At 40.6% G+C, this 23,629-nt stretch overlaps 2 protein-coding genes across 3 annotated transcripts; both read left to right on the top strand.

Annotated features, from left to right (window-relative positions):
* Window positions 1–640: 640 nt before the first annotated feature.
* On the top strand, window positions 641–17,529 carry LOC145437293 (nucleolin-like). Of its 2 annotated transcripts, XM_080314490.1 has the most exons (11): window positions 641–2,526; window positions 2,755–2,847; window positions 3,744–3,824; window positions 3,877–3,937; window positions 4,365–4,512; window positions 4,861–4,985; window positions 5,161–5,308; window positions 5,668–5,822; window positions 6,519–6,666; window positions 8,237–8,394; window positions 16,648–17,529. In XM_080314490.1, exons 1-11 carry the CDS (start codon window positions 2,506–2,508, stop codon window positions 16,794–16,796), a joined length of 1,287 nt encoding a protein of 428 aa, XP_080170616.1. In that variant the 5' UTR covers window positions 641–2,505; the 3' UTR covers window positions 16,797–17,529. The 2 variants fall into 2 exon arrangements, with proteins under 2 accessions (XP_080170616.1, XP_080170617.1); XM_080314491.1 differs by lacking the exon at window positions 2,755–2,847 and having other exon boundaries at window positions 647–2,526.
* On the top strand, window positions 17,518–23,597 carry LOC145437294 (uncharacterized). Its single transcript, XM_080314492.1, has 6 exons — window positions 17,518–17,652; window positions 17,795–17,896; window positions 17,995–18,136; window positions 21,517–21,636; window positions 21,699–21,814; window positions 22,316–23,597. Exons 1-6 carry the CDS (start codon window positions 17,632–17,634, stop codon window positions 22,358–22,360), a joined length of 546 nt encoding a protein of 181 aa, XP_080170618.1. The 5' UTR covers window positions 17,518–17,631; the 3' UTR covers window positions 22,361–23,597.
* Window positions 23,598–23,629: the final 32 nt, after the last annotated feature.

Here is a 23,629-nt window from a genome sequence, read left to right as displayed (position 1 = left end):
CTTCCCATACCCAGTTATTTATCAGTCATGAACATTTGGTAAAAACATCCATCTAATGTAAAATATTGTAATAATGTACCATGGCTCCGGAACGGGCTGTTCCTCATCTACATTGCGCTTGTTTGATGATTTTTATGACGGCTTCAACCATTCTTGTGCTAGTTCAAACTAACTCCTGTAGAGAGAAGTAGTTTTCAATCGATTTTGGGGTTGACCGTTTTGGTCATTTACTAAATGGAAAATGGGCTCCAACCACAAAGTGGTTAAAAACCACTGCTGTAGAGGGAATGTGATTTTTTATAGGGCGTTGAGTGGAGAACTTCATTACAATTTCTTAGTTGATCTGGATCTTGATAGTAGGACCCGAAACGTAAATTCGAATCGCTAGTATTGGATATGTCTAGATTTTATGCATAATACCTTGTATTCAGTGAATAATGACCAGGTTTTGCATGAGGATTTTGTTCAGTTTCTTATGAATCTTAAACGATGACATACATTTCGATTTAGAGTTGCAGGCGTTAAAAGTAAATATTCTGTTTTCTGAGGGTTGCTGCCAGTATTGGGATCAAGTCACTACCTTCGAGTCACGAGTCATTGCACATTTTGACTCGAGTCAAGTCAATCGATTTTCAAAAGTGACTCGAGTCAAGTCAAGTCACTCGATTTTCGGAGGTGACACGAGTCAAGTCTCAATTCAAGTCAAGTTGCCTTTTCGAAGTATGAGGCATGATTACGTCATTGCATTTTGCTAGCTGTCTAAAATACACATTGAGTGGCCATTGATTCTGAACCGCTAAACGAATATTTAGTTGAATATACACGCAAGAAGGCGCTGTATCGCTCACATATATGTAGAACTGGTAAACTACGTAAGTAATTACATAGCTTCAGTTGATAGTTACCAGCCAAAATAGAGAATAGAGAATTGATTGAGAACGAATTGATAAGACACAATACGTTACCCATTTACAAATTGATATGATACAATTCGAGCCTGCGCCAATGGTTGGGACTATATACTCTATATTCGAATTCAATTTTACTAAAACAAGAGGTTTGGTTAAGGTGAGAGCAGAAATAGACATTTTGCAATTCAATTACTTTACAACTAGTTTACGACAACGTAAGCCATAAGCTTAGATCCCTTCGTTTGCGGTCAATTTATTTGTGAAAGAACAATTGAGGCTCAGTAAAACGCACGATCATTGAATGAATGATTGGTCGCTCTCATGGGTTACACCAGCGTTTCGCGAAAATCCAAACATGTGCAAGATATAGATTTTTATCGTCACCGATTACTTGATGGCTAGAAATTGACTCATGAATTTTTCTCCGAGTCACGAGTCAATCCACATTTCTGATACGCCGAGTCAAGTCATTTTAGCAAAGTGACTCAAGTCGAGTCATACGAAAAAAAATGACTCGAGTCTGGCATTGCCGCTGGACTAGGACGGTGCTATCCTGATTATGCTGAGGAAGTCATGGATACCAGTGTTGCTGATCTGGTCTTCGGTCTGCCCTGGCCAGGGATAGAACTCATGACCTACCGATCAAGAAGCCGGATGCTCCACCATTATGCAATATTTTCGTTTTGGAGGCACAGGATATCTTAAATTTTGTGTTCAATGTGAAGACAGAAAGGCAATTGTCGATTCTGTAAAATGATTTTTCGAGGCTGTTGTATGGATCATCACCATCACTGAAGATAGCATACTGCCATGAGAAGCATGCTGCGTTGGAAATGCTGACGACTCTGTAGTGATGGCTTCAAGCATTTGAGCATGCGTAGGCCAGACACGTGGACATGGCGATGTAAACATTTTTTCCTCGGCAAATTCTTTTATAAAGAGGATCAGGTCTTTCAAAATGATGTTGTGTTTTTCCTATTACTCTGAAGTTGACTTGTTAATTCGCTGAGCCGTCATGGTACCTGGCAACTGTCCCACTTTGGTGTTAGTAACTCTACCATGCATATGTATGTGGTGTCAATTTTCCCAAGCGATCTACCGTTCATCTGACTTTGATATTGTATATTGCTGCCACCAATGCAACCACCAATTTTCATTGATAGCATACATTTTTACTAATGTTGATATATTTTTGTTATTTGTTGGTACCAACCTTTAACATGTTGGAACAGCAATGCACTGATTTACTTTGTGTCCATGGCCTGATTGATTAATCATTGAATGCTATGGAATTTGTAAGAATTAACTCCCTTTTATGGCATGATGCGAAAGAATTGTGCCTTATAGCACCAACTGCAATTTTTGTAACTTTATGACTTCGTCATTTTATATTTTCAGTGTTTTCAGTTTTGTGTTTGTTGAATTATTGTAGCTGTTATTAAGGGGCTGGCATGTTATAACATACTGTATGAAAACTATTAAATGCGTTTTATTCTGTTGAACAGGATTTTTATAGTTACTGTAACTTAACTGTAATTTGCGATTTGATCAAACTTTGACGTTGTACTGAAGACCTCATCTGCACACTACAAAAATGGTTCAACTGCAAGGAAAGGTATGACTTATTCTCAGTTTTTTAGTAGTACCCATACATTTAAAAGGTATATCCAATATTTCGCTCTCAAATGTATGTCTTATCCTTGTGAACTTGTACTTTTCGATGATCCGTGGTTTGGTTTTAAATACCCACGTTCTATTCTTGATATATGATATATGGCATTTGCATGTAAATAGCCTATCAAGTGATGCATATTGCATACTAATGATACAATATATGTGCCAGCGTAAGGCAAAAGTCGTGAAAAAGCAAGTGAAACCTACAGTCAAAGAAGAGACCCAGGAAGAGGAGCAAGATGAAATTGAAAGTGAAGAAAAGGTAATCAATTCTGTTTAGTAATATAAATGTATAGATTTAATGTACTGATATCATCTGGACGCTTACATTGAATTTCATTTCATGATGATGCCCGGGCAACCCAGAGCTGCAGTGAATGCCCGGTTCTAGAGCCCATGGTCTCTAGAACGAAGCAACTATTTTTGGAACATCTGTCCCATGTCTAGTGGAGCTTTAATAGATATTGACAGTTTTTATGTCATCCTTCTGAAATACATTTAGAAATGTCATTTGTAGAAAAGTTTATTATGGCATATGGAAAGAAGAAGTCAATCGAATGCTAAATGATTTAACGCATTCCCATCCAAACCTACATTTCAGTGGTTCTTGAACTTTTTGGACCCCAATCCAAATCTGAATTTTATTTCATCTGAAGAACAGACATATCAATATTAAAGGTTTTAGCCACCCAGCCAAAGTATTATCGCATTCATCCGATGTTTTGGCACCACATTTTGGTCAGCCACGTAAGCCAGAGCTTGAATGAAATTAGTGGGGCATTTCCACTTCATTTTGAACACTAGGGGCGATAAAGATAACTCGACCCAAAACTGTTTTGTTGCTATATGCTTTACTATGGGAATGGACTAAATATGGATCTAATTTCGTCTCTTGAAGTACAACGAGGATGGTGAAAGTATCCATATCAATAGAAATCATCCATATGGATATCAAATAGCTGTTAGCGACGAAAATGATGCTGTTTCTTGGCGTCTTGTCCTCGTGATGGAAGTGCTGGAATTATGATTCTGTCTTTATCACCAACTGTAATGTTTAAGAAACTTACTTCAAGAAACCCTGCTATATGTGATATCGCTTGACACCACCAAAGATTGTATTATCCTTTGTGTTTGCGTTATATTGTAGTAAACTTTCAGGTAATGGCGATAACAACGGATGCTGATGACGAGAATCAGGATGAAGACCATGATGCGGAAGAATCGGATGATGTTGAAAAGGTTCAAAAAAATAGTTTTCCGTTGCGTATCCTAACAGCAAGTGACCTTACAGACTATGAAAAGGATGCGAGAAGATGACCAGGAAGTCGGCGGAAAGAAATCGAAAACAGAAGGTATGAAACAAACGGAAGGTTCATGATTGTGGACATTGTGATGTAGTAACTCGACCTATTAGGGGTCGCCCAAAATTCAGAAGAAAAGAGGGCACAAAGCAAAAAATGTTTGAAAAGCGTTTTTCTTATTCGTCCACTTCAACGTGAATGGGGCATCTGACTTGGCATGCTGGTTATTAACAAAGTTGTCATCACCCTTTCAAGTTGATGATTGGCTCAGAATTATTTGGCTGCGACCGAATATTTGCCTATTACCTTGATCATCTTCATGCATCGTTGATCAGCTTTTTGACTGTCATCGTTTTATTAGCAATTCCAAATAAGATTCTATACGTAAAGGGTGTGACCAAAGATATGAGCCTCGACGAATTTTCGAAATATTTCGAAGACGCCAAAGGTTTGAATATTACAAGAACGCTTTTGTCAGGCAAGGGTTTGGAAGAGAACAGTGACGAAGCCTCCAGAACTTTGTGCGTTAAGAACATGCCATACAGTGCGACAGAAGAAGAGGTGATGGCACTCTTCGAAAACCTTAAAGAAGTCCGTCTGCCACGCAGCAAGAAAAAACGAAAAGGGTATAATTCTTATTTTTATATATTGTGATGGTTCTCCATTAAATGCAAAGCAGTGCGATTGACGTTTACTTCCACATTTTCAGGGTACTTGCGTGGATTTTGCCTACCGGCGCTACTTACTGTCATGTTGTTTTTCTATGTCCACTAATGTTCAAATACCCTTTTCTGCAAAACTGCCTACTGCTATACCTTGGATTCTCTAAAATAAATAGTTTTGGGACATGTTTTCGTGTGGAATTGTCAACGTTGCAAAATGGCAGAACAGATTGCCCTCATTTATGATGTTAGACAACGGTGTCATTTTCGATATGATTAACTACAATCTCAGCAATTGATCTCAACTTGCAGAATAGGATTTGTTGAATTCCTCTCTGCCGCCGCTTTGGATAAAGCCATGGAAACTGAAGACAAGTATGAGCTGGAGGGTCGTAAATTGTTGTTGGACTACACGGACAGTCGTAGCCGGAGGCCAGGTATCCATATCAGTATTTGCGTCTTCAAAAGCGTGATGTTGCAGTTGGTCATATTCCACAAACTGCGAATTCTCTGTCGGCCCGAAACAACACAGCTTGTTTCTTTGATTCAAAAGGCACTATTCGCATCCTTGCACTCTGCAAGGTTGGAATAATACAATAACACTTTTGTCAGGCAAGGTCTTGAAAGAGAAAATGCACGCAGACTCCAGAACTTTGTATGTGACGAACGTGCCATACAACACCACCGAAGCAGTGGTGATGGCACTCTTCGAAAACGTTAAGGAAGTCCGACTACCACGCGTCGGGGAAAGAGGAAAAGGGTATGTTTGTATTTTTATTTTGATATTTTGTAATTTGTTTCCATTCAATGCATAGCCCTGCGACTAGAGATACTTCTACATTTTCAGGGAACTCGCGTAGATTTAGCCTACCGGCGCTACTTACTGTTATTTTTTTTGCTTCCACTGATGTTCAAATACTTTTTTATTTAAAAATTCCTACTTTTATACTTTCAATTTTGTAAAATAAATGATTTTGGGATATGTTTTCGTCACGTTCCGGAGGGAAATTGTCACCTTGGCAAAATAGCAGAACAGATTTCCTTCATTTATGATGTCAGATATCGGTGTCACTTTCGATATGATCAACTACAATCGCAGCAATTTATCTCAACCTGCAGAATAGCATTTGTTGAATTCGGTTCCGCCGTCGCTTTGGATAAAGCCATGGAAACAAAAGACAAATACGAGTTGGATGGCCGTAAATTGTCGTTGAACTACATCGACGGTCGTGGCCAGAGGCCTGGTATCGGCACGGAACTCGCGAGCAATCAAGGTATATGTTACACTTGACACTTGAATGCCATACCTGACAGGTTGTAGTAGAGCGAAATAGAACGTCACATCCTGATTTTTTCCATTGGACTTTCAATTTCTAACTTCTTCCACTAGACAATGGACATGTGCGCTAAACTCTGGGAAGTCTTGGAGACCTATGTTGATAAAAGACTTCCTGAAAACATGGGGATTCTCAATCTAAATCAGTGGTTTTTGGGCCCCCCTTGATTATAGTCAAAATTTCAGGCCATGCCCTCTTATCGTGTAATCTAAAATATTAAAAAGAGCAACCACGGTGTTAACAATACGAACTTTCCATCATCTGAAATGCTAGTACAGTTTAGCAACTTCATAAAGAAAAAATTCGTTATCAGAGTAATTACTGATACCGGGACAGCTAAATCGCTCAAAGCCTAAATACATCTTTCAAGAAATTGTATGTTTTGTCAGGACTAATCATTTTCAAATTTGTCACATGCTTAATTAGCAAATTCAGTGTCTCTATGAGCCCATTTTAGCTTGAATCAAATATACCTTGAAATGCACCGCCTCGTGTGTCGCGATTGTGCACACCAGGAGAGACTATGCAAACTACTGCCATTCAATACCTTGTTTCTTCGATTCAAAAGGCTCTATGTATAATCGCACCCTTGCACCGTGCAAGGTTGGAATAATTCAAGAACACTTTTGTCAGGCAATGTCTTGGAAGAGAACAGTGACAAATACTCCAGAACTTTGTTGGTGAAAAACACGCCATACGATACGACCACCTCAGCGGTGATGGAACTCTTCGAAAACGTTGAAGCAGTCCGACTGCCACATGATGGGGAAAAAGGAAGGGGGTATGTTTGTATTCCTATTTTGCAAAGCCCGGCGACCAGAGGTGATCAGTGGCGATTTACTGTACTTACCACATTTTCAGATTACTACTGACCCTACTTACTTACTGATGTTTTACTTCCACTTCTTTTCAAATACTTTCTTTTTATACAAAACTACTCTGGATTTTGTAAAGTGGAAATAGTTTTGGTAAATGTTTCCATCATGTTTATGAGTGAAATTGTCAACTGGGCGATATAGCTCTTGCCTCATGGCAGGGTTGTAACTAGAGCCCGACCGATATTGTATTTTTGGGCCGATACCGATAAAACCGATATCTATTATCTTCACCGATAACACCAATATATTCAGCCGATATTCAAATAAGAGGAATCTGCCTCAAATGGCGCATTTTCAATACTTCAGAGCATTTATTTTAGCACCATTACAGTCATTGTCATACTTGAACATGAAATAGGCTAGAAAGTCTGCATCTGGGCACCTTGAAATGTAAGCTATCCGAAATATAGCAATGTTCCCAGTCTAGCGGTCAAGGAATATAGTTCACTGACTTCCTACTATCACACTGTGACGTCACGAAAATAGCCGATATTTTTTCAGCTCCAATTGCCGATACCGATAATTCTTTCAGAGTGTAATATCGACTCGATATTATCGGCGAACCGATAATCGGTCGGGCTCTAGTTGTAACCAAGTCACAAGGCGATCTTACTTTTATAGTTTTGACTTAAGTCAAGTTAATTCATTTTGAATTCACCACCGAGTTAATCCCAGTTCCTGAGTAGAGGGTCGAGTCATAGTGTTGTGACCGAGTCCCAAATCATTGTGTTCACTGTTCAGTTTAGAGTTCAATCCACTTTTTTCAACCCTGCTCGGGTGATGTAAAATGGGTCGAAGTGATAATCGTAATTTTCCCCAGTCCTCACAGTTTCCGGCCCTATTTTCCAAGTATCAAGACTACTAGATGAAATACCAGTATTTACTATTCTTCGAAGTTACAATGAAATGTCTCTCTTGGCTGTCCTAGTCTCGAGTAGTTTGACTTGGTTCGAGTCATGCACAATGACTCTAGTGCAAATCTGGTCGATACACAAATTGACTCCTGTCGAGTCATTTTACTCATTTGAAAAAATGACTCGAATCATGTTTAGTCACCAGAAACTTGTGACTCGAGTCGAGTCATGAATCGAGTCATTACTGCAACCCAACCGTATGGTGACTGGATATATTTTCAATATTTGCACCGCTACACAGTGGCACTTGTGATTTTTCATTTAGTCGTGAAGATGCATCCTATAATTTCAAAAGTAGCCACACTCGATCAGAAACTGAGAGTGTGCGCCTCTCGGCCAAATCTGCTTTTTGAAACTACTTGACTACTCTTGACATCTTCAATATCTACTATACTTGGATACCAACGTCGACTACTTTTATCTCCTCTGCCTGCGACTATAAGCTATGCAGAAGAGATTACCATCCGTCGTGATGTCTCAACTATAATTACTGATGTTAGATGTCGGTGTTTCTTCCGATATGAGTGACTGCAATCGCAACAATTATCTCAACTTGCAGAATAGCATTTGTTCAATTCTGCTCCACCGCCGCTTTTGATAAAGCCATGGAAACAAAAGACAAATACGAGTTGGGCGGCCGTAAATTGTCGTTGGAGAAAGCCATGGATCCTCGTGGCCAGAGACCAGGCATCTACACGGAGTGCGTGAGCAGTCAAGGTATATGTTACACCTGACGTTTGAATGTACCTGACCAATTGCAGTAGAACGTCGTACGTCACACTGATTTTTGCTATCGATCTTTTAATTTTGGACTGAAAATGGCTGCTCAACTGCTGGAGGTAAAATCCGCAAGGCCTAAAAACCTCTTTCAAGTAATTGAATGTTTTGTCTTGACTATTCGTGGGAAAATTCATCATATTCTTAATTTAGTAGTTTTAGTGTGTAAGTCCATTTAGCTTAACTCGAGCATACCAGACCGTTAACTAAATTAGAAACCAATTTTTGCCAAACACACAAGGTCTATTCAAAATCAGCGCTTAACATCTGCCGCACAATTTTTCTCTGAGAGATGTAAGTTGGACGCCTGTGCGATAGCCGATGACACAGATCTTTTTCTGGATTCGAATGTGTTCAGTCAATTCAGGTTTGCTCTAGTAGTAAGGGAAACTTATGAAAATCTGTGAACTATATTGTTACCAATAAATTTCTTCACCAATATATGTCTTAAGGTGTGTAATAACATGAGTTAAAATGTTGAAGTTCAACTCTTGTGAGAAATCCCCCCAAAAGTTGTTGAATTTGACGAATTAAAAAATAAAATATTAAAAAACTTTATCGTCTGTAAGTAGCTTAGGGCGGGTTTAATAATGGTTTTCCATGATTCTAAATTGATTGTTTTCACTTATATTTCACTACAAGCTCTGCTTAGTGAATAACGTCACATCCACTTTTATATTCATGCTCAAAATAGCCTTTATTTCGCATAGTTATGTTCATTGAAGAGGTAGCCTATTTCTCAAGCACAATATCAGACATTTCAACAGTCATTGCCTATATGCCTTCTTCGGACTCAACATCATCGTGACTGCAATTACTGAGTTATAAGGCCTTTATATAGTCCACAGGCCGAAATGCATGTCTTCTCATTCTTCTTGCTGCTGCATATTCGGTCGTTGCAATCTTTATGGCAACTACATCTTGTAAACTGCAGTAGCTCATCAGGAGCCAACGGTTCCAGTATTGGAACTGGCTCATATCCCTGCATGTCTATTGCCCATCCGTAATCGCTGGGGTTCGGAGGCATGTTCTGTATAAGAATCCAATCCCGGGTCTGCACGTACTCGCGGAGTGAACGTTGTGCACTGTGCAGCTGCACCCTCTGTGAGAGGTAGTGTCTCTGGTTTGATCACTCCTGCAGCAGTCTTTCTTGACAACATGTTGTGTCTTTCGTCGAACTGCTGTAACCATCAAAGACCACAATGACATTATGAAAGCAACTGCCTAGATACTGCACATAGCTTTGGTAATTGTAGGCAATTCCCTGTCATGTCTGACGTTGTTCCCACTTCACCATGTACAGAAGCCATCCACCATCAATTATAAGGGTACAGCTTGGTTGGCTAGTCAAGTCAAGTGGGTCAGTTAAGGCCTACAGGGTTGTATTGAAAATTCTGCCTTGGTAGCCTTGTTCATTTTCTGACCTTTGTTGCTGAACAGGGACAGCGGGAACGGAGTGAACTCATACTATAAGCTTGTCGCAACATCCATATCCCGCTGGGTAAAAATGATCAGTCGGTTGAACAACTTCAATGAGTTAATGTGAATGTTCTACTAGTAAACTTTAGGACATTTTCTTTGCGGTGACAGGGCTTTCACCTTCGACATGACAACCACGGTCAACGTCACTGACTTTCCATCGAGGTTGACCGGCATGGCCAACGGCCATCCTAACTTCAGCTGCTCCCTCAGCATTTCAACTACGTCATCACCCGTTCTTTTAAATCCAGTCGAGAAATACACGAGAAACCTCTTTTATCTATCGTTGACGAATGGCTTCATTTCCTCGAACCATTTTAGGACAAGTTCAATGGCCGGTTGACATCTGACTGAGAGTGAGCACCCAACATCTGTGCCCAGAAAAGCTGTTGCTTATTCTTCCTCTGCTCGGTTCCTCAACGTGGTTCCTGTGGGTGGCAGACGTTCTAATGCAGTGGCTCTCAAACTGGGGGTGCGGGGTCGTGAAAGCATCTAGGGGAGGCGCGAAGCCGCCTGAGAGAAATGATTTTCTTGAACTCGGAATGAGTTTAATCATGGCCTACTAAAAACACGGCCTTACAGTCTGCCTATTGACCTGAAAACTAAGAGGCCTAAAGTCTACTTTCCAACCCTTACCAGCTGTGCACTCAATTGGTCAGAAAATGCGATTTTGTCATAATGCTACCTGTCTTTGGTACTCTACTAACACGCCGGTGCACAATGTATGTAAAAAATAGTATATTGCAGCAATATATAACGAAAAAATTAGGAACGAAATTCGTATAATCAATGAAAAATGGGTGCAGAAACTCTTGAATTAGAGCCTTAGGAAACAAATATCACAGCCTTACAGGACAATCACTTCTTTTGCCTTTGCCTCTCTTTAAATGGGCGAAATTCCCTTAATGAGGAATTCGCAAATTTTTGCTGACTATTGTAAAAAATGTTCACAATTTTTTTGAACGCGACATTTGTACTATTTTCACTACGGGATTTACCTAACACAACTTTCAACACACATAATGCTGCACGGAGCAGAGGAACAGTGCTACGGTTAGATATGAGCTGATTAGCCGAATCTAGAACTGCGAAAGAATCAAATACAAAATGGGCCACCTTGAACGGCGGGTACAGTCAACCGTCCTCTAGGCTTATCCACCAAACTGAAATATTCATCATATTCCTCTTCGGTTTCATCAGTCGTGAGGGATAAGCTACACTCGGTGCAGTCCGTAGAATGACAGCATTACCAAGACTATTAGGGAAGTACCTCTGCTTGCTGTTTCCAACACTCCACCACATATGTATGACTTTGAGGAAGCAATAGGTATCCGCCTTATCTGGAAGGTATTTGGAGCAAGCTGCTATGGTTTTTTCAAAGATAGCCAGTGCCAGGTTGACGTTCTGCTTGTTGTGGCCAGGATGTAGTGCTTTTTTGTTAGCTTTGGAGCCATTCGCAAATTACACTCCAATTGCAATGCAATATAACCAGCAGGGCTAATTATGGATATATCGCCACCTTTGATATATAATGATGGAAAGGAAAATCTTCTAGCATTCAGTAGATTGTTGCGAAGGTTCTGCACCAAATGAACGTTGTCATAAAATAGATAGATTTTTGTCTTGCAACTTGGATGACTTATGAACAACTCGGGAGTTTGATCCTAACTGTGATGACAGTATATTGAAAGCACGAACATTGGTGCTGTGGTTGTCAGAAGCAATACCTCTCACATTAAATCCTAGATCCAAGATCAGACAGCTTTTGCATTAACCAGGCACCTTAAACTTGTGTTTCTGGTTAAATTTGTAGGACTAAAGGAAGCGATTTTTCAAGTCCCTTGATCATTATCACTATAACGCCTTGGCAAATATTTCCGTCTTCATCAGCACCATAACATTTGCCACCATGATATTGCACAATTTTGGCAGATACATTTCATCCACCATCACAATGACATCCTCAGAAATTTCCATGTCCTTTGAAAAATCAACAGTCCCTTTAGTCTTGTTCGCAAACAACTCAAAAATGGCATAGGGAACATTTCCAAAAGTGTCTTGTACGCTTGGCAAGAAATAGAACGTAAAAGCAAGCAGTACCGGATCATAGTGCTAGATGATGCCAGAGTATTTCCAACCTTGTGGTATCTTAGATTACGCAGCTCCTCTAAAATATCTACTTCGGGATCCGGATCAGTTAGACTATCCAAATAGCTTGGGAAGTTTAGTAGCTCGCATTTCCTTTGGAGCAGAGTATTCTTGCTTGTGCGGAACCATGTTGGTAAAGGCACAGGTATCCCATTATGTTGCATCTGCACCCTCAATTGACGTCAATTTTCATGACATTCTTGATTTTTGGAACGCCTTCCAAACATAGCTCATAGTACATAACATGCTGATCCCCTACTTGAGACTTTGGCAGATTTGACAGTAGTGTATCCAAAAGTACACCCAACCACGCAGCACTTAAGAACCATCGCCTATTAACTTCACTAGAAAATGAATATTAACAAATTAGCCTATATATCACTTTAAAATAGTATTCCGACACAGCACCGGAATGGAATTGGTGGCAACGTCACGCAGGATTTTCTGTTTAATTGCTTAATTATTCTATACAGAAAAGCTCTCATCACGCAGGATTTATTTCAAAATATGAACCGAGATTCCATATAGGCACAGCACCATATCCAAGCCTTGCAACAATTAATGAAATTCTATCGAAACAGTTACAATGAACATGCCTTCGTCATCATAAATGCCTCAGAACCAAAGCTACCAGTTATACAATTCGTCAAATAGACTACCGTATCCAAGACTATGTTTGCGAGAAAGCAGATTATGATACTACAATGGAGCCGTTCGAACACGACGTTCTTCGCGTCAACTTGAACCGCTGGCACTGTCGAGGAACCGTAACCTGATTGCCAACTAGCCTATCAAATGATAATACTGACCCTTAGCTCGTGAATATACTCTAGACAGCGAAAGAAACAAGTGCAATGCGACGAACAGCAGCACACGGCGCAACCCGCACAACTGCAAATGTCTTGACTTCTTCAACAACAACAACTACAACTGTATTCATCCGCACGAGTTTTTGCAGTGATATCAGTGGGTTATCCACCTGACTAGCAGCTCTTTTGGGACTAAAATGATTGTTTCCGTGTTAAAACGATATTCCATCATCTTAACACAATAAATCCTGGTCAGAATCCACTTGTGGTTTTGACTTGCGCGCTATTTACCATCTGCGTAAGTATAACCGTGAGATTTACACTGTTTCAGAGCTGGCCTCTTAATTTTCAGGTCAATAGGCAGACTGTAAGGCCGTGTTTTTAGTAGGCCATGGTTTAATTTGTGCTGAAACTTCCAAGTTTCACTAATGGCAATAATCGTAATTGGGCCTATATTTCGATTTGAAATGTCATTATTCCGCCGTACCATCGATGCACTGATACTAGATTTTGAGTGATACCGAACCTTACACTTCATTCAGGGACATTTTCTTATTAGTGCAAGGTTTGGTATCACGCAAAATCTAGTATCAGTGCATGGATGGTTCTTCATTCAGGGACATTTTCTTATAAGTGCAACTGGTAAATACGTGAAGCTGTCATTGATTTTTGATTTAGGTTGTGGTCAGGTCTGTTCGAGCTACGCTCAAGTGGGGTTATGGAAGGGGTTACGCACCAAAACCGATAAAATATCTATGCGGTACATGTTATCATTGCACATGGTTATGTTAAATAAATTATTTAAAGTATTTAACTGGAACTCCATATTTGAGAAGTGTCTCAACAGCCGCAATACTTCTCGTGCCACCAAACAATGCATTGGGATTGCAAATATTCTGCTTGCTGTTTTTAATATTTTTCGTTATGACGATAAGAGGGGGGGGGTGAATTTTTTTACTATCATCCAAGTTTGAGATCCACTGATGATGGCCTGCAGGTGTGAAGCATCCTGGTAACAATGCAGGACCGATTCCCATTGTGGTCTGCGAGTTCGCTGTTCTGATAAAGACCTTGGGCATATCTACCATATAGTGGTACTCCACCCAGAGTGCAGGTGCTCTTCCTCGTTTTACGAATCGATTGAACGTTTCTTCAAACCTTCGCTACAAATACTCGCACTACTGCTTTGCCTTTCAACCAGAGGTGGTCACGGTCCGGTTCAGGAGTGTGTGGTTGTCTGTTGTAACCAGGGCTGAAACCACGTTTTTTCAGCCCCTCCCGCCAAAATAAACACTCTTCTTGGGTAATAAATGCAACTTCTCGGGGTCTCACTATATGCTTCTGGTTTATATGTACATCTGGTCGTTGAATTTTTTTGAATGGAAACTGTCAATGATATTTATTCTTCCATATAGTGCTATATGGTTTTGATCCTATCCGCGCCCACATGATCAGAGTTGGGGTTGGAGCTGATGAAGGATCTATTCGAAAATGCATTCATGTCACACCGATTAGATAATTTATCAGCCTAATGCCGGATTGCACCAAAAAAAGGTGAGGGGCTTTGCCCAAACTTACTCACGGCCCGTTAGAAAGCTGATTACGTTCAACGTCTTTGGGATCCCCAGAATAAAGGCAAATGAGAAATGCCCCCCAGGTTTAAGACCACTATCTTTGAATAAAGCATTTAAACGGCCTTAACCGAACCGACTCTTGGAATATACCGTTCTCCTATAATTGCGATTACAATTAGACTAATTCAGTAAATGAAGATTATTTTTAATAATTTTTGATTGAGTTGGATGAGTTTCTGCGAGGATGGTAGTCACCACAATAAAATCAATATATGGTATATATTAAATCGCAACTGGCGCAAAGAAAAATTTCATGTTGAATAAATCCGCCCAAAAATAATGTTGTTTATGTTGATTTACAAAAAAATTAAGAGCCTAAATCAAGCCTTCAAAATTCCGGACATTTAGGATTATTTTAGAATTTCTTCCCGTACGCAATTTGCACAGTGAAATTCCCGACGTATGGCAACCCTAGACTAGACCTGGCATGTCATCAATTAGGTTAAAGTAGCCAACGTTGGTACTCATATAAAAGTAATCCAACATCTCTGCTTTAGTAGAAGAAGAAATTTAGGTAAGTATTCAAGGCCTAGTTTTGGCTGAAAGAAAAACTGAAAACGGCTAAGTAGAATCAGAGGTAGTTTGAAATCGTAACAACTGACATAAGTGGTGCAAGTAGACATAACCTACTTCAGTATGGTGAAAAAATAGCAGTCCTTCGTAGGCTGGAAACAGGGCGAGGCGACCGTGTAAGAACCGCTGTAAATTTACTTGGATTAGATCATTTGGTTACTGCCTGATTACACTCTGGTTTATCCAGCTGCTTGAGCCATATCTTGGCTGGCAAGCTTTCACTGGTTCATTCAACGCGATGTTAACTTCAACACAAAGTTTACTTTTGCTGCGATTTCTGTATCTTGTAACTTCTATTGCATCTGTACCGGATTATTTATATTTGAGTTTGTTTGTCCAGTTTGCTGGTTTGCAGTTTTATACAGAGGTGTTGGATAATTTAATTAACTTTTTCAAAGTAGCCTACTTCAGAAGATTTTGCCTAATTTCATTACATCCCCAAGTGGTTACGGTTTTACGGCACTTCCATTTCTATTTGAACATATTCTTTTTCGGAAACACTGCTTAGTTTTTCCCTTTGGATTTTGAAAAACAGAAACAAGTTTTGCGACAAGTGTATGAATGCTTATGGGTTAAATTGCTATTAGAACTTCGTGAAACAGTCCCTGTGTCACAGAAACTGAATATACCGGTATTGTCGAAGATTAATGTTGCAATTTCGAAAGTACCAATCAACTGTAAAAAGTATGTGACCTCTTGGCAAAATCTATTCTAACTACTGTAGTATTTATTTGAGTTTCCATTTTCTTCCATTGCAAGTACCGTAGTTTAGACAAGACTTGGTAATTGCTACTTCTACCTTATTCTCTTTTGCATATTGCAAGAGCTATATTCATCTCTAGCATGGTGACAGTGTCTTTTGGCGTGCTTGGGGGAGCTACAGCAGTCTAAAAGCTTTGTTTCAAATCTGATTTATGAAAGACAAGCGTAGTTTTCACGTTCCTGCTGCCCGGGGTTGTAAGCAAGTCACAAGGCTCCGAGTCACAAGTCAATCTCACTTTTTTTAGTTTTCACTTGAGTCGAGTCATTTTCAATTCACCACCAACTCGAGTTCAAGTCATCGTGGTGACTGCTCAGTTTCCTGTTAAGTCATGTTAAACCCGCATTTTATAACTGTGTTTGGTGATATCGAATGGTTCACATTTGTAATTTACTAATTTTCCTCACTTTTGGCAATTTCTGGTCTCATTTCAAGTAGCAGTACCAATAGACGAAATTCCAATAGTGTTGGTAATTCTTCGAAATTACAATGAAATGTCGGTCTTGGCCGTCTGAGTCTCGAGTCATGGGCAATGACTCGAGTCCAAGACGAGTCAATACGCAGATTGACTCGAGTCGAGTTATTTCCGTATCTCGAGAAAACAACTTGAGTCATGTGGAGTCATCAGAAAATCGCAACTCGAGTCATTACAACCCTGCTTCTACCCCTGCTTTGCTGTTGGTCTTGATAATTATGACATTGTTGTTGAATCACCAGACCTATGAGTAAATATAAACTGTTTTTGCCGCCTTTAACTGTATGATTGGCATTAACCACTTGGGATTTGCAGAAAACAGACCTCGCAGCCGGTCGAAAAGCGGAGGACGCCGTGGCACCAGAGGAGGAGGCCGTGGCAACATAGGAAGAGGCCGTGGTAACAGAGGAAGAGGCCGTGGCAACAAAGGAAGAGGCCGCGGCAACGTAAGAAGAGGCAGATGATGCCAAGTTTAAGGATACTGCCGCCAGGAGATGATTCTGACCTAATGCTTTTCGAGACATTTTATAAATGCGATATCACTTAAGATGGCTTGCGGTCATGAGACATGCGTGGCGTGTGGCATCGGGTCCTGGTAGTGGTGGCCTTGGGCATTTGAGGATTGGGCTTATGCTGGACAGTGAATTTTTGGTGACATGTTTGTGATGATTTTTGGTATTTTTACATCCTCTTCTTGTGATGCTGTTTGTAATTCGGTAACTTGGTAAAATCAATTCTGCCCCTGTTGAGACGGTTTTTACTGCTTGAGATATTTTATGAAAGGCATGTCAAATGGCGTGTTGGTGTAGACTCGTTTCGTTTGAGCGTCTTGGAAGACAGAATAGATTTCCTTATATTTGGGGATCAGATCATGCCAAACCACGTAGTGTTCTTTTGGTCTCCATTTTGTTCGAAAGTTTGCATGATAATCCACAAAGCCACCACCCTAATTGACAAATGTCTGATTACTTGAATGTGATCGATATTTATGAAGACTCTTGAGTCGTAGCAGGAAACATGTTGCCTTATCACGCACTCCGCCAATTTAGTATGTTGTTGGTTTATTTACTTCTACTCGTGTTATATTTTTATTTCATCGTTTGAGCGACATTATGAAAGTCGTTTGTCGTTTTGTCTTGTAGTACGATGCATAGGGAAACTATTTCAATGTGATGTATTATCTTCCCTCTTATACAGTATTCTTTTACTTACCTTAACTGGAAATAATTAGCACGTATCATCTTCTACACTGCAATTCAATCAAGCTCAAACACCGAACTTTATACTACGTACTTCAAAATGGCTCGAACTCGCCGAAAGGTAAGACTTCTTGGTTGCAAATAATGGCCTCATATTTGCAATTAACGTTGTATAATCCCTATTCACGGTTCCTTGACACAGTTGCAGTGTTTGATGATCGTTGAAGTGTTGCATGGTAACGACATAATATATGTTCTTATAGGACGTAGCAAAAGGGACCACAGAAGTCAGGGCAACAGGGCAGAAGAAACCTACAGAAAAGATCGGTGCGGTAGAACAAGAACCAATTGGAATTGCAGAAAAGGTGATTTCAATGTTGGTTTCTATTGCAAACGACTTGAAAGCGCAACTCTTTCATACAGCAATACCAGTACAGTGATTTCATAATAGTACGAATTTCAGGCAATGCCGATAACGAAGGACGCTGATGAAAATAATAAGGATGAAGTAGTTGACGCTGAAGAGGGGATGGGGGCTAAACAGACGCAGAATAGGATACGGGAAGATGCCGAGGAAGTCGCTGCAAAGAAATCGAAAACAGAAGGTATGACAGATGGTGGTGTGAAACAAACAAAAGATATGTGATTCCAAACATTGGGATGTAATAACGCGTCCTGCTGAGAAAGGCTTTTTTACAAAAGTGCTGGGAGAACAATCTTCCCAAACAGTTTTCAAACTCTCCTAAAAATTATGCCTGTTGCAAGTGGCCCTGAGCAATCATTTTGATAAGTCGTGGCCCTATTAAAACCGAAGTATGCAGGAAAAATGTTAAACAACACCAACGAAAGAAAGGGCAAAGCTATCAAAGACGGTAATAATTTGATAGGATACGTGCACTTGTGTTTCTGCAGTTCAGTCATTAATGTTTGGTTTTGTTTGGGATAGCACAACGCTCATACTTTCATGCTGAGTGAATTCTCATTGCAGAACTTTTCAAACTGCTGCAGGCCTACGTACCACAGTTGATCCACGGACCCCATTTTGGGCAAGGATTCTTGTAGTGTGGGCCGCGATCCAAACTCCTGCCCACTGATATTTAACCCTAGGCCCCTAGGGTGGATTACCATTACATGAATGATCAGGTGGGGTCGAATTAACCACATCAGTTAGTATGCTTTTTTTTAACCAATTTCGCTATACAGCTGTATAATGACCTCCTGCAGGACGTTATAACAAGGAATCTTTCTATTTTGAACCCTACTGTCTACCTGTTTCAAGATTCCCCCCTAAGGCGTAACACCATAACAGGAATGGCGAGGTGGGGTAAAACATACCCCATCAGTTAGTTAATACAACAGGTATTACAATACATCAATGTAATACAATATAATACAACAAATAATTCAACAGTCAATTATTACAACAAAGTAAATTCACTCAAAATCTTTCTCCGGTCCAATGCATGTTTGACATGTTATACATCTTCTCAACAAGCCTCAACATTATTCACGCACTCAATGCATATAAAACTGACTTTCTCTGACCAACACAGAGATCTGAAAGCTTATCATCATGCCTAGTTGACTCCACGTGACAAAACAATGCGAAAGAGTGATAAACAGTCGGAATCGATCTCTCTGGAGAAAAAGACTTAGTCTGCCCACTATATTTTCAAAATCTGACCCATGCTCAATAGCTCATAGCGGCAAGGTATCAGCGGTAATCAGCTATTGCTTTATTCCGATTGATAGTGTATATAACCATTTAGGATTACATGGCTTGCAAGAACAATCCGACCTCACATGAAAATATGGCTCACATATTAGTTCGCCCTTGACCCCAATCATAGTGACCTAGGGTTAATACCGGTAGCACTCACCAACTCACGATTTTGTTGCTTAGTGAGCCAATAGAAACGTATAAATGTATCTTTCGGTCCATATTTAGCCTGCGTATTCCGACTCGTTCATGAATGGCGTGATACTGGACTTAGTTTGCTGCAGAAAGAGCGTGAGTGTGATTGCGAATCATATATAGAAATGTGCTTGAATTTGGAACATTGATTGCCAATATCAATGATGCAGGGGCACCTCATCCTTAGTAACTATATATAACACAGGTCAACACATAATTTTAGGCAGACAAAGTAAGAGTGGTTTGGGGGTTTCTGAAGGTCACCGATTGCGAGATAATCCATGGGGGTATTTTGACTAAAATCTCATATTTTCGCTGTATGGGTTGGATAAAAAAATCAGCTCAATCGTACTATGAAGTTGTGAAATTCAACCTACTTGGTATTTTGACACGCTGAAGACTGTTTCAAATCAAATTACATCAACAGAATTATATTTCGGGGCACTAGATTGATCGTAATTAGAGACTTTCACGGATATCATGTACATAAATAAACTTCAATCATGTATATAAGTATTTACCTAAATACTCAAATAACGTTGTATTTATCCCCAGTATAGAGCCTGTATTCCCTATTGGCACCAAGTACGATGTCGGCTTACGACAGAAGTTTATTGCAGCAAAAAGAGAACCCAACACCGCGAGTAACCGTTATATAGGTTGATGATAGATTGCACCAATGAATTGCAATCACCGGACAATCAATTGACACAACACAACAATATTGGCTCAACTTCTTCCTCCTTCATTTGCCTATGACATAGTCTTTATGGCAGTCGACGAGCATGTCCACATTCAAGTCGAAATACAAGCAATTACTACTAAATAAATACAGTCCATCCTCAAGATAACCGGACCACGACTGACCTATCGATATCGCTTCCCATGACATGCCGCCCTATTTCCTGTCGCTTGCTTTTTCCACACTATCTTCTTTACTTTCATTCAGTGTGCATGCCTCCTTTTTACATCGCCTAGGCCAAGGTGGGTGTCTGATTCCAGAGACTACTCCTAGTCGCTTTGACATCTTCCTGTCTTTTCATTGTATTGCATTTTTTGTGGTGTATTGAACTGATAAAATTGCTGATAAACCAATGATGTTGATGAATGATTATGCCAGACAGGAGGTTTTCTGACTCTCAGAGACCGACCAGGTTGTGTCGGTGGAATCTCCGGTGGGAGGTCAGGTAGCTGTTGTTGCAAGTCTGGTTTGGAGACAGGATCTTGCCGTTCGTCGGGAGCCAAAGCTTCGAAGCGCCCTTCGTCGGAGATGGACGCCTTATCGCGAGGCTCGGGCTCATGCTCGATTGATTCGCAATCCGGATCAGAGTAATTCAAAGTTTGATCTATTGGTCCCATTTCGTTTGAAACCAAAAAACAGTTATTTTGACGTACGCGATATATCCCGTACGAAAGTCGTTTGCCTCCTAATCGAGATATGTTGCACCAGTCGCCTTCAGTTGACAGCCCCAAATATCGGTCCGCGCTTCAGTGTTTCTTGTCGTTGTGCAGGTAAACGATATCTCCAAAAGCAACGGGAACCGATTTCCTTGTTTCTCGTTTAGGTGCCTTCGCAACTTTGCTTGCCGGATGATTACCGGTCCTACATTCCTGCTGTTTCTTTATCAGGTCTTCGTCATCGATGGGTAGAGCGGAGTTAGTAAACTGATCTCTCTTCCTTGCCATGACGCCATTTCCACGGTTGCGGTTGTTGAGCTTGCAAGTGGCGATTTTAAGTTGTAGAGGAGTCACTTGATCCCCATCATGCCCGGCTCCTTGAAATTTCAGTATCTCGCTGGAGAATTCTTGGACTGCTCTTTCGGCAACGGGATTTTTATTAGTGTTCACGACTCTTACCGTTTCCACAACCATCCCGTAGGTAGAGAGGAGCGAGTCGTTCTTCAGCGCTGAAAACGATGTAGCTCCATCCGTTCTGATGACCGAGTTCGGGCTGTATCTAGTATTAAGAAATAGGTGCCGCATTTAGCCTCGCAAACTGAGTTGAAGATAGTTTTTTGGCAGTTTTTGCCAAGCATGGCTCCACGAGTCATTGAAATTGTCTCTGTACAGGCGAAATCGTCACCGTATTGTTCAAGAACCTGCCTGAAGGCACCAACGACAACACGTTCAACAGCTTCTTAAGAAGAAAGGCATTCAGGGCAAGGCTTGCCGGGCCAACTACAGCAGATGGTGTGTGCGGCACGTTCGGTTTGCATGTGAATTCCGTAACGATCGTTCTCATTCTCCCACAGCAAAGCCTTCGTCGATATCGACTCATCCGACAAAGATAAGGCTCTCAGCCTTAGCCAAGTCAAGTGAAAAGGAAGCGAACTTTCTGTGGAAGAAACTGAATGCAAGGGCAAACGAGGTAGCTATCCCTGCGTTCTGTAAACTTGACTGTTCTTAACGGTACAATGCTGGATTCTAAGGCAAAGATAATGCTGTGATGCGTTTAGTGAAGCTATTAGATTTTGTTTCATCATTGTATATAATGCTATCTCAGCCTCTCGGTGTTTAGCAGATACGAATCCTGTACTGGATTTGAACTTCATATCCGAATTAAAATTCTTATGATATCGAAATAAGCAAAGTAATTGTAAATCAATATCCGATCCGAATCTGGCGAAATTCTTTATAAAGGAAATCCATGCTCATCCTTATTGTGTAGGCTCTGTTATGATTGATCCAATCAATTACCGTGGAAACCCATACCTACATGATACAGTGTTTAAAGAATACTTCCTGTCAAAGGCAGAGTATTGATTAGATATTGAAAATCTTAACCTCACCCTAGCCGCTCCATTAGACGCTAGTCGATTGCGATACAATTCCAGGCAGATTTCACCAACGATGTTGTGATTTTTCTCAGGTGATGCCTGGAAAGACAACAGAGACGCCAGAACGATGTTTGTGAAAAATGTTCCCTACCATGCGACTGATGACGATTTGATGGGGCTCTTTGAAAATGTTGAAGAAGTCAGACTGCTATCGGACCGGGACACCGGAAGATCCAAAGGGTAAGTACCTGCGGAGTTTACGGTGCTGTTGTTTATAAATAGGGATGCTGTCGGCATGGATTGAAAACTAAGTATAGCACAAGACTCTTCTGGTAGTACAACTGCAATATATGTTAATTGATATCAACACCTTTGCCCAGTTTTTGTTAAGCTGTTGTCTAGAGATCAATAGGTCATCACTCTCATCCAGTCCTAATCAGTGTTGAAAGTATGGACAAATTAAGGATAAACCTCAGAAATGAGGACACAGTTGTTCTGGGACAACACCGTTTTCATCCAACCACAAATTTTATAAATAAGGGTACCGTAATTTTCCAAGTATAGTACGCCCCCACCCATGTATAATACGCACCCCTAAAATAGCATGTAAATTCTGGGAAAAAGCCTGTACCCATGTATAGTACGCACCCTGCATTTCAGTACATGAATAGTTCCGATTTCGTATACGATGTCATTCTGTTTTGCGATGTCACTCTTGAACAATCATTACACAACGATCTCTAATCATTATACAATTAGCGGGATTGTCTTCAAACGATAGTAGATAGCAGCCAAATCCTGCGAGGTCGGCGGCGAGTTAGTTTAGGCCAACGAACCGACATCTTGCGCAAGATGCCTGTTACCGATGCGATTGCGCCTAGGCTAACGGTCATGTCATGCGTAGCAGGTCTGTTGGAGATGCGACTGATTACGCAAGCGATTATATCTTGCGCAAATGGCATCTAGTATATGTATAAATTGGATATGCGATTGTTTGGGCCTATCGTTGACGCGATGAATTGGCGAGAATTGCCGCGCGCGAGTGTCTATTAGTGACGTAATTTCGCTCACGTACAAACGGCAAACCAACTCAGCAGGAGATCGCGTGCTTGTGCACACGACTCTCGTTAATCGACAACACGTTTCCCACTAATTGGCAACTCGTTACACTCTATAATACGAATTACTACGCGCGCTGGCTGAAAGTGATGCGCGATTGGAAACAAACGTGAAGATAGGTGTGATTTCAAGTTTTTTATCGAGGGAGATTTTTTTCAAGGCTTGTACCCATGTATAATACGCACCCCCTATTTTAGGGCAAAAAATCGTGAAAATTTTGCGTGTTATACATGGAAAATTACGGTAATATGTCATACTTGTACATATCCCGTTTCATATGTTGCCGT

This window comes from Botryllus schlosseri, chromosome 4 (assembly GCF_051294905.1).
Source record: "Botryllus schlosseri isolate E-star chromosome 4, Bs_hap1, whole genome shotgun sequence".
Classification (NCBI taxonomy): Eukaryota; Metazoa; Chordata; class Ascidiacea; order Stolidobranchia; family Styelidae; genus Botryllus; species Botryllus schlosseri.
The sequence above is the reverse complement of the archived record's forward strand: the minus strand, read 5'-3'. Positions and strand labels throughout refer to the sequence as shown.

What these genes read in the sequence shown, in the direction of transcription:
- LOC145437293 (XM_080314490.1), top strand. Translation starts at nt 2,506, where the DNA reads ATGGTTCAACTGCAAGGAAAG. An exon ending in GGAACTCGCGAGCAATCAAG is followed by an intron (nt 5,823 to 6,518) that starts GTATATGTTACA and finishes CACTTTTGTCAG; the next exon opens with GCAATGTCTTGGAAGAGAAC. An exon ending in GGAGTGCGTGAGCAGTCAAG is followed by an intron (nt 8,395 to 16,647) that starts GTATATGTTACA and finishes TGGGATTTGCAG; the next exon opens with AAAACAGACCTCGCAGCCGG.
- LOC145437294 (XM_080314492.1), top strand. Translation starts at nt 17,632, where the DNA reads ATGGCTCGAACTCGCCGAAAG. An exon ending in CGGGCCAACTACAGCAGATG is followed by an intron (nt 21,637 to 21,698) that starts GTGTGTGCGGCA and finishes ATTCTCCCACAG; the next exon opens with CAAAGCCTTCGTCGATATCG. An exon ending in TGAATGCAAGGGCAAACGAG is followed by an intron (nt 21,815 to 22,315) that starts GTAGCTATCCCT and finishes GATTTTTCTCAG; the next exon opens with GTGATGCCTGGAAAGACAAC.